The sequence below is a fragment of the Nansenia antarctica genome (genome assembly GCF_963989245.1).
Source record: "Nansenia antarctica genome assembly, chromosome: 1".
In the NCBI taxonomy this organism is placed as follows: domain Eukaryota; kingdom Metazoa; phylum Chordata; class Actinopteri; order Argentiniformes; family Microstomatidae; genus Nansenia; species Nansenia antarctica.
The window spans coordinates 111370120-111381904 of NC_137674.1; the positions used below are offsets into that span (position 1 = coordinate 111370120).

Below are 11785 nucleotides of genomic sequence, written 5' to 3' on the forward strand. Positions count from 1 at the left end.
CCGTAGAAAGATTAGTGAGAATAACACGAGAACAAGGCGAGGGAGCCCTTGCAGCTGTCTGCAGTGAACTAGATACACCCAAGTAAGTGCTTGTTTTTCTGCCTTACATTTAATGAAGTGATTAACAATAGATTAAGTCACAGTTTTATACTTGGAATACTGTAGAACACGTATGCACTATGCCAATATGCAGTCCCCATATTTACTATGAATGTGATTTGTAGCAACACAATTTCATTTCTAAAAATCTCAGATGACAATATTTTTCCTTTTTAATGATCAGTTCCTCCAGTTGAAGGTGCTACATCAAGTAGACTTAATGTTCCATGTTGTGTTTTTCTCTTCTTCTTTGTACAGGTTTACTCCAGTGGAACTTGCATTTCTTGCAGAATATGCGAAGACAATGAGCCCAGTTGCAAAGGCACTGGATGTTCTTCAGGGAGAAACCAGTGAGCAGATGGGATGGTTGGTCCCCACCATAACTCTGCTAAGGACCAAGCTACAGCACCTTCAAGTCGCTTCCAAGTTCTGTGAGCCTTTGATTGCTGCACTTCTTTCAGGCCTTGAGAAACGCTTCGGAGAGATGCTTGCAGATCCAGAACTGATAGCCGCAGCCATTCTAGTTCCCAAATTTAAGACCTGTTGGACAAGTGACGAAAATATCCTCAAACTTGGTAAGTGTCTCACTTCCGCTTAATATGTGTAATTTCTATGAAGACAGTGAAATTAGTTTGAAATTACATTTAATGACACACACGCACACAACACTATCCAATACACAGTTACAATACTGCCATATAGTCTAAATTGTCATGATTTTTGTTTTTTATTCCACAGGCCTTCACTATCAGATGCCACTTGGACTGTCAGGCCGAGAAACACTTCAGTGAGGGCTCCCAATCGTCTGAGGAAGAGGACTTATTTTCCTCCTTGAAGAAGACCGGCCCTCTTGAAACGTCCCAGCAGTTGGATGCGTACCTGGGGTGCCCAGGAGACACAGTAGAGGTACTGAAGACCTTCCCAGCTGTGTGCCAGCTATCACTCAAACTTAATACAGGACTCCCTGCCTCAGCAGCCTGTGAAAGACTGTTTAGTGTCGCAGGGCTGATCTTCAGGCCAAAAAGAGCATGCATTGGCTCAAAGAACTTTGAGAACCTGCTGCTTTTGCGGCTGAACAAAGCTTATTGGTAACTCTGATGCTGATGTAGATTGTGTGTATGTGTGTTTTTTCAGGAAATATTGATTCACTACTTTGTTATGGTTTGTATGGTTTTGCCCTCACAGTTCCAATAAAGGCTATTGACTTTTGACGTTTGACTTTTGACGTTTGACTTTTTGCACCATTACAATACTTAGGCAACTAGTCATCATATCTTCCGTGTTCACATGTTAATGCTCAGTAGTACACATATATGGTTCTTTAATGTATTTGCATTGTACTAAAATGTGTTCATTTTCAATGGGCATAAATGCGTCTGAAACAAGTGCATCCCACATTTTTCAACATTAACATTTTAATAATAACATAATAGTCATTATGGCCTTTAGGAAAAAAAATGGGGGGGTGGGGTAGTGCACTATAGGCCCCTGTGGCGTGGCCTAAGCTTTTGTCCTTAATGGCATTTTTTCCCCCTTACATTACTTTTACTTTTATACTTTAAGTAGTTTTGAAACCAGTACTTTTATACTTTTACTTGAGTAAAAAGCTTGAGTTGATACTTCAACTTCTACAGAAGTCTTTTTAAACCATAGTATCTATACTTCTACTTGAGTAATGAATGTGAATACTTTTGACACCTCTGCGTACCACTGCATTGCAGACGACACACCTGCTGGGCCTATGGAAATGAGTAGGTGACTCCCAAAAGACACAGGTATCACCTCCCAGATGTCACCTCCTGCCCTCTTACATAACTCCATGTGTAAATGTTATGTTATGCAAGTATAAAATGGTATATCCTCTTATTATTATGAATTAGTGAGTGTTTGCAATGTGAGTGGAGCTAAGATTAACCCTACTATTACCTCTTTTCCACCTCTTTCTAGTTCTGGGCTGGTGCTAGTGTTGGTGTTCTGCCAATTTATGCTAAGCTATCAAAAAATGCTACCGTAGGGGTTGGACATGATGGTGTGAGGTTGCGTTTCCCGAACCCAGAAATTGTAATCTCCTACACGTTGAGAAGGCTTTCGACAGGGATGCCCGTTGTCCCCCCTTTTATTTGCATGCAATTTTTTATTTATTATTTATTTACAACATAGACACATATGTACCTCCATATTCCAGGGGGTACCTCTGTGTTGCTGGCTGTTGGCTATTGTTGTTTTTTAATTATAATTAAATTTAATTATTTTGCTATGTGCCATGAAGACCATATTTTCTGTTTGTTACGTTTTTGGCAGGTTACAAACATAGAAACATTTATTTATTTTATAAAACATTTTAAGTATAAATGTGTCATGTCTGCATCCTTTTAGCTATATACACAACCTTTTTGAACCTTTATTTCAGGAATTTCAGAAAATACTGTTTATACTATAGAGAAATACCAATACAAATAGTTTTGAATAAAAAAAGGAATGCTACTGTAGTGCGAATTGATAGCAGAGTCTATCCTATCAAAAATGCTCATAAAGGTATAACTGTCAGAGTATTATGGCATCTTTATTTATGTTATTTGATTACAAACAGGATTAAGTGTTAACTTTTTGAACAACTATACAAATAAATAATGATATTGAAATTGTACTTATTCGTTACAACCAGAAAATAAAACCAAGTACAGGTGGAAAGGAAATATTTGGACAACAAATGCGTTTAAGCCCCCCTCTCAGGACCATTGACAGTGTTAGATGTGGGAGTGGTTGTTGTAGTGGTTAACCCAGATTACGATGATGGTGACGAAGCTGATAGAGATGAAGATAATGTAGGTGCAGAACACCAGCCGGTCGATGATGTAGCCCACCTGGATCCACTCCTCGGAGCTCTGGCTCACTGTGAGGTGTTTGTCCACTTGGAGGCGGATGGCCAGGAGGTCTCTGCCCAGCTTCCTAAGCTCCTCCAGGGACGACTCCCCTGCCTTGGTCCCCTCTTCCCCTGGAGTCTGGGTCTCCACCACCACCAGAGGGCAGGCTTTCATTTCTGTTTAAGGGAGAGAAGGGAAGAGCATGTTATCAGGTGACAGTAAAGTCGAGGCTTCATCTATCTTTCAGTCAGTAAAGATGTAACTTCTCACTGGCGTCAGTACCCTGTGTGGCTGGATTACAGATGACTGCGTCCTGCTTTCTGGGCTTGGGAGGCAGGCAGACGAGGCGGCCAAGGAAGTGTATGAATAACAGACGGATCCACCGGGGTACTGGGCGAAAGTCACTGGAGCCACACAGGAGGTTGGTGATGATGATGGTCTCCAGCAGGCTGCCCACCATCAGAGTCAGACAGAGAGAGAAGAACACATCTGGGGTACGAGGGGTTGGGAGAAAGACACAGTGGTCAGTGATTCGCTCTCCGTCTTACTTTGTTTTCCAATTCATGCACCCTGATTAAACTACGTACATTGCGTGCTAGATCACAGTGTCATATATAATTGATCAATTTACAAACAAACACACATGCATGTTAACACACACACACACACACACACAGATCTACTGACTTATGAGTGGGATAGCGCTGCCAGTGACAGGCAGCAGGTTGTTCATCATGAGCAGGAAGACAGTGTAGCCCAGGATGAGGGTCATCTTGAAGGCAGAACGGTCCACACTCTGGGGGGGCAACAGGAAGCTGCAGAGATCCACCATGATCAGGAAACAACTGGGGAGCAGGAGGTTCACTACGTAGAGGGTGGCTCTGCGCTTCACTACGATCTAGAGAGACACAACGGTAAACAACAACTGTCATGAGGGATCTGGTGTTGTGGCTCGCATTTGTATTCCACATCCTACTTTAATCAATAGTACTTATTTTCTGAGTTGACCCCTACATTGTACTGTATTTACCATTTAAGACTCTTTTATCCAAAGCGACTTACAATTACAGTACATTTGTCTAAGTAAGTGAATCAACTATACAGCAGTCATCATAAGTAAAACCTTCTATGTGGTGAAGTCATTGAGGGAATAACATTCTTACAGATGGGTTACATTTTACATTACAGTCTCCCTGGAGTAACTTAGGGCTAAGTCGGTGCCTTACTCATGGGCACACTAGTGGTGGTGTTCCCAGGTGGGATTTGAACTTGTGACCTTCTGATCACTATCCACTATACTTGTTGCTACACACATACATGGAACACAAGCACATCCCAGGATGTGTCTCCAGAGCTCTTTTGGGTCTTGTGGGATGTGATGTCCAGGAGCTGCCACTCCCCCATGGTGGTCATCACCACCCTGGAGTATTCCCTTATTCTCTCCACCGACCACCCCTGTGTCACGCTAACCTCCCACGCTGAAGGGGAGAAACAATTGTGGGATCAAGTAGGAGCTTGAATTTAACAGGAAGTAGAACAAGACATAGATTGAGGGAATATCTGGCATGCTCTAATGTAATACCAAACCAATCCCTCTATGTCCCTAATACACCTGTACCTTGTTGATTCCCACTTGTAGATCTGAAAGGATGGGATAGGTGTGAACGATAGACTGTAGCAGAGACTAGGTGTACCTAACTCCATATCATTGATGCCTTTTCAGATCTGCGAAGGAGAGTCAACAAGGACTGACAGTAGGGAGAGGAGGAGGAGGAGGAGGGACTGGTTTGTCATGGGACCCTGATCCTGAAGTAAATACTAAAATGGTGAGAGGCTGTGTTGATGTCATTCTCACCAGGGTGGATGTAGGAGTGGAACGAAAACGAGCAGCTCTGAATGTCGAAGGGGAAGGTGTAGATGTTCAGCTCACAGGAACTGACCACTCTGACAGGATGTGCGTTGTTGACTCTTCCAGTGTAATATAGTCTAACATAAGGCACTGGGGGCGCGGTGTCCTCATCCTTACTGCAAGACAAGGTGAAACAGGATGACTATTTCAGGATGATCAGTGTAGTTTATCTAAAGCTCCTAAGTCTTGACCGAAGATGTTATTACTGCAAACAAATTAAATCATATCTACATTTTCCCCTTTATTCACATTGAGATTCACCTCTTTTTTTTAAGTGAGCCCTGGTCAAGAAGGCAGCCAACATGTAGTTATACCTACACAACACATCATACAACACGTGATTTGATTGGTAAAAACACTATAAAGCACATGAAATAACTTGATGAATGGTTTAAAACATCTGCATTTCTTAGTTAACCGGCACCCAATCTGGGATTAAAATCATCAATCTCAATAAAATGATCAAATCCTTTTGTAAAGTCTTCCAAGATCCAGATACTCTTACTAAACTCAGTTCTTCTGATGTTAAAGTTCTTTGATCTCAGTCAGTACTGGTCATTCCTTTTAGGCCTTTCTTCCTCTGTCACACCAGTGGTAGCAGTGACTTATTTAATAATATACAGTAATATATTATTATATGAATGAATGGTCTTTATTGTCATTGATATAGTACAGGTACCAAACAACGAAATTTGGGAGGGGGGGCTCCCCTGGTGCTAGGAAAAAAAACTAAAAACAAGAAGGGAAAAGAGCTGGTTTACATACATAAAGGCTATGTACACTATCCACTATACTATACTATACAAATAAAACACTGTGCTGTACTCTATGCTATGCTATACCTATTCTAACATTTCCTATCTCTGAACCTTATGTACCCGAGGGTTGTCATATTGCACATAGTGTTATTGCACATTCATTTAAAGTGTCGCAGTTTGCAGGTTTGAAATGTTCACAGTTGTGTTTCAGTATTGCACTTGATTTCAATCTAGTAGCTGCCATCAAATTGTCTAGATTGTCCAGGGCCTAGAACCTAGGTCTTTGCTGTGTTCAGGGCCTGAATGGCCCTGGGGTAGAAGCTGAGCTTCAGTCTGTTTGTCCTTGCGAACATGGTCCTGAACCGCCTGTCCGAGGGCAGCCGAGCAAAGTGTTCGTACCCAGGGTGGGATGGGTCTCTGGAGATCTTGGAGGCCTTCCTGAGGCAGCGTGTGTTGTACAGCTCTTCCAGAGAGGGGAGGGGGGCGCCGGTGATCTTCTGGGCCGATCTCACGACTCTCTGTAGCGCATTCCTCTCTGCGGCTGTGCAGCTGGAGAACCACACGCAGATGCAGTAGGTGAGGATGCTCTCCACTGCGCAGCGGTAGAAGGTCACAAGCATCTCCTGTCCGATGTGGTCTTTCCTGAGGACTCTCAGGAAGTAGAGCCGCTGTTGTGCCTTCTTGATGATGGCTGCTGTGTTGATCTTCCAGGACAGGTCATCCTGTATGTGCACCCCCAGGAATCGGAGGGTTGAGACTCTCTCCACGCTCCCTCCATCGACGAGCAGGGACTGGACCTCAGATATTTTCCTCCTGAAGTCCACGATGATTTCCTGGGTCTTTGACTGGTTCAGCAGCAGGTTGTTAACCTTGCACAGCTTGCCCAGCTGCTCCACCTCATCCCTGTACGCCGCCTCGTCCCCCCCCGAGATGCAGCCCACCACGGTGGTGTCGTCTGCAAACTTTACGATGGAGTTGCTGGGGTGGACGGGGGTGAAGTCGTAGGTGTAGAGGTTGTAGAGGATGGGGCTTAGCACGCAGCCCTGGGGGGACCCAGTGCTGAGTCTGAGGGCTGTGGAGGTGTGGGAGCCCACCCGCACCCTCTGGGGGCGGTCAGACAGGAAGTCCTTGATCCATCTACATATAGAGTGTGATAGTCCCAGGTCTAGTAGTTTGGTCACTAGCCTGTCTGGAAGGATGGTGTTGAAGGCAGAGCTGAAGTCCACAAAGAGCAGTCTCGCGTAGCTGTTTCCCCTCTCCAGGTGGGAGATATACTACTATATACTACTAATACCTAAGCGCTTTGAGTTGCATTCATGTATGAAAGGCGCTATATAAATAAAGTTTTACTTACTTACTTACTAAACAAACACTTAAATGTAACTCACAATTCATTGATCACCAGATCTGGTATCCAAAACATTTTCCTTGGGAGAGAAATGTGGTCAATGCCACACTGGACTGGGTCCCAGCTGACAAACTCATTGTGCCACTCCTAAATGTGTTTGGGGAGAGGTGAGGCCATGACAGTGTCTCAGTAAAAGGTTCAATACTGCAAACTGTCTAAAGGACAATCCTTTCCTACTATTATGGTGTAGTTGAGCATAGTTTTATGAATAACTTAATATGAATAATATTTCCATTAGCTGTAATTGCTCTAACAATACACACTGCATACAGCCTCAGATACAAAATGAAAGAATTAAGAACTCACAACAGTTTGCCAAATGTAAGTTGTAAACAATTGCGCTTTTTCATCCTGAAAAGGAATGAACAATTTTTCTCATAGAATACAAAACCATAACCACTGCATACACAGCATAAAGCAACATGATTTTGAAAAAAATTAACCACGGGATATTCAGACAAACTAGTTGAAATAGACTAATAGATTAATAAAAGTCCTTACCACTCCTATAATGGCATAGAGAAGGAACGAGACGGTGAGATTGGTGGCGGTCGATAGGCTAATGACGGGTCGAATGTCGCTCATGCTCATGAGAGGACGAAGCGCAGCCAGGAGGGATGCGGTGTCTGGTTGAGAGCAGTTCAACCTGATGTTACATCTCACATACGGGGCTGAGGAGAAAACAATCACCAGGCTTAGTGAGATACTTTGACATGCAGACTCCCAAGCATAAGTCCTATTTAGCCAACTGAAGACTTTTAATAACATCTGATATCCTTCTTAGAATTTTTTTCAGTTATGTTTTAAATTTGATTTGAAATTCCTTTCCTGCATTTGGACAGTTTCCTGTCATTTCCCATCAGGATGATTTTCAATTCATGAATAACAATATGTGAATTAGGTGGGTTGAAATAAGTTGACACCCAACTGTAATACTGTAGATCTCACACAATAGTATGGTGGCCTAGAGGGGCAAACACTATCTTTCTTTTCAAATTTTTTATTTTTTTTTCTTCTAATATTATATAGTCATTTTTAAAGTGCTCCAATCTAGATAGATGTTGAATAATAAATTAACCCAAGTGATTCAAAGTAATATTATACTATTCCTGTGCGTCCCAGTATTCTTTGAATATTATAAAAAAGTGCTCCAATCTAGATAGATGTTGAATAATAAATAACCTTAAATCAAGTATTATTATACTATTACTGTGCGTCCCGGTATGTGCTTACCCTGTATCAGCACGCAGCAGGTGATGAACAGAACCAGAGAGGGACTGACTGAAACTCCTCGACACTGGAACAGCAACAGTGTGAAAAAAATCATTGTGTTCAAGGGGTCAATTGTAAAAAAAAAAAACACTGTTTATTGTGTGAGACTAACCAACAGCTACTTCCCCCAGGCGATCAGGCTCATGAACAAGCCCACTGTACACAATTGACCATCATCCACAAGCAACATCTCATGCATACGGACTACCTAAACCGTAAGCTCACAGTCAAGCAAACTTGAAACTTGAACTTGAAACTTGTCACTTTATTACTGTCACTTATGTCATTCAATCAATCAATTAATCAATCAATCAATCAATCAATCTTTACCTCCAATCCAGATAAGTCCTTAGCCATTAGAACGCAAGCTGTAGTTAGATGTTATGTTATGATGTGATGTTATTTTGACAGTTTGAGTTTTGTTTTTAAAGCTCTGTTTTCTCCCACTGTTGATAATAACGTCTGACTGGATAGCACAGACTTCATTTATACACACTCATTTGCGTAGATTCTAAGACCCGACTGCAGATGGACTTACACACTTCAACACGTTCTAGTGGTAGAGGCAGACATGGCAACAAACAAGATCGAAGGTTTGGTGAATAAACTCAAAATAAAGTGGTTAGTGGTTTTACCTGTGGCGGAGAGCTACTTTACCTACAGGCGGTTGAAGCCAAAGCGAGAGTGAGACACAGTGCATGGCTGTGGTGTGTTTCCAATCTGTGCCTAGTCGCCAACGATGGGTGTTGTACCACTGCATAGCAGACAACACCTGTTGGGCCTATGGAAATTAGTAGGTGACAAAAAAAAGCCACTTTCTAAAGGAAATGTGTTTCCATTTCCAGTTGTTTACATCCCATAAAGGACACAACAAATCTCACAGTATTATGGCATCTTTATTTATGTTGTTTGATTACAAACAGGGTTAAGTGCACTTAAGGGTGCATATTTTGATACTCTATAATACTATTATAACATATTTATTTAATATTTCACGGGTAGGGGATTTAAGTATACCAATATCATCTATCAAGTAATGATCCCACTACAGAATCATTAAATGATATAAATCCTGATAAGGTGTACTGCTTACTGAGAAAAATACATATAGATCATGCTTTATCTGAGGAAAATAAAAATATGGTTGATGAACCACTGCTCGATGAAGAGTTTCACAATGCTTTAAAAAAGCTGAAAACGGGTAAAACACCAGGTACTGACGGAAATGTATCAGTGCTACTGGGATATTGTAGGAGTTTTCACCACTAATTAAATCAAGGAGGGGCTTGTAAATGATCAATTGGCTGACTCCCATAAAAGAGCTATTTTGAAATGAATCTACAAAAATGGAGACAAAGAACTATTGAATAACTAGAGACCTATAAGTCTCTTAAATACAGATTATAAAATCTTTGCCCATGTTTTAGCAAATAGGCTAAAACTACTGCTACCAAGTCTAATAAATGAGAACCAAACTGCTTATGTAAAAGGCACGTTCATTGGTCAGAATGTATGCCTTATTACAAATCTTATCTGTAGGAGGAAATTAGGAAATATAAATTCCCAGCATAATGCTTTTTTTAGACTTTAAAATGCATTAGAATATTTTCATTTCAGAAGTGTGTTCCTTAGATGGTTAAAAACTATTTATACAAACATCAGTAGTGCAGTAACTAACAACGGATGGACAGCAGAATTCTTCCATCTTAGTCGTAGTATTAAACAGGGTTGCCTGTTGTGTGCAATGCTATTTCCTTTCGCCATAGAAACAATAAAACTCTCCAGAGATAAAATTATCAGAATTTAATTTTAAAATATTACATGTAATTCTTCCAAAGATGTTAAACCTGTACAAGTGGAAACTCACCCCTACTCCTCTATGTGCTGTTTGCTCTATGTGCTGAATTAAATTTGCAGTGAAATTGTCAAATATCATACATGGGTCTTAACACTCCCCATACCGAAAGATATAGTGCCAATCTGATACTAACACTACACAACACTAACACTACCAATCTGATACTGAGAATAGGAAAACTGTCCATCTTCAAAACATTCTATAGAGCAGATAGGATGTCCCTTTTTCTCTCAGAGTTAAAGCATGAAATATAAATGGATCTTTTCGTCAATGAGGTCAGAGGTAACGCAACTTGGTCAAATATTTTGATGTGTTTTTGTATCCTTCTTTAATAATAATAATAATAATAATAACTTTTTAATAGTAGTGTTCATCTTAGCTCCTCTCTCATTGAAAACACTCACTAATGAATAATATTAATGTAGTAGAGGATATATGTTACCTTTTTATACTTGCATAACAAGACATTTACACATGTCGTCTGCAATGCAGTGGTACGACACCCATCGTTGGCGACTAGGCACAGGTTGGCATACCACAGCCATGTACTGTGGCTCACTCTTGTTTTGGATTCAACCGCCTGTAGGTAAAGTAGCTCTCAGACAAATGGGTGCGATAACCACTTCAATTGCACATGAAGGTGTTCAGCACACACTTGGTCTAGTTTGTTACTATGCATATCTGTACCACTAGAACGTGTTAAAGTGTGTAAGTCCATCTGCAGTCGGGTCTTGAGATCTAGGCAAATGAGTCTGTATAAATGAAGCCTGCTCTACCTAGTCAGAGGTTATTGTCAACAATGGGGGAAAATAGCTTTAGTAAGAAAACTCTGTCAACGGAAAATAACATCATAACACGACATCTGCTTGTGTTCTGATGGCAGCAAAGGACTTTTCTGGATTGGAGGTTAAGTATTTGAATAGAAAGTGCTTCCATATAATTGGTTGGTGTAAATCACACAGTTTTGGTGTTTTTTTGAGACACTTCTTACTTGAATTGTGCATACAACTGTGTCTTTGACATGTATGGTATTGTTGATGAAATGTGTATTGCATTTGAGTTGAATTTATAGTAAATCATGGAGAAATTAAATCCTACAACATACAGTAAACAGTCCATAGTGTATTTTACAATTGATCCTAACAAAATGATTTTTTCACTCTGTTGCTGTTCCAGTGTCGAGGAGGTTCAGTCAGTCCCTCTCTGGTTCTGTTCATCACCTGCTGCGTGCTGATACAGGGTAAGCACATACTGGGACGCACAGTAATAGTATAATATTACTTTCATCATTTGGGATCCTTTATTATTCAACATCTATCTAGATTGGAGCACTTTGAAATTGACTATATAATATTCAAAGAAACATAGCATTCCATAAAAAAAAGAAAATAACATAATGTGAAAAGAAAGATAGTGTTTGCCCCTCTAGGCCACCATACTATTGTCTGAAATCTACAGTATTACAGGGTTGGGGTTAAACTTATTTCAACCCACTTAATTCACACATTGTTATTTAATTCATGAATTGAAAATCATCCTGATGGGAAATGACAGGAAACTGTCCAAATTCAGGAAAGGAATTTCAAATCAAATTAAAAACCTAACAGAAAAAATATA

At 40.7% G+C, this 11785-nt stretch overlaps 1 protein-coding gene across 1 annotated transcript; it reads right to left on the reverse strand.

Annotated features, from left to right (window-relative positions):
- Positions 1 to 2846: 2846 nt before the first annotated feature.
- On the reverse strand, positions 2847 to 7623 carry LOC308156686 (5-hydroxytryptamine receptor 3C-like; the record flags this gene model as incomplete). The annotated part of the gene is made up of 7 exons (XM_080530088.1): positions 2847 to 3139; positions 3234 to 3452; positions 3651 to 3861; positions 4281 to 4441; positions 4819 to 4988; positions 7088 to 7125; positions 7540 to 7623. 7 exons carry the CDS (start codon positions 7621 to 7623, stop codon positions 2847 to 2849), a joined length of 1176 nt encoding a protein of 391 aa, XP_080386214.1.
- Between the last annotated feature and the right edge of the window lie 4162 nt (positions 7624 to 11785).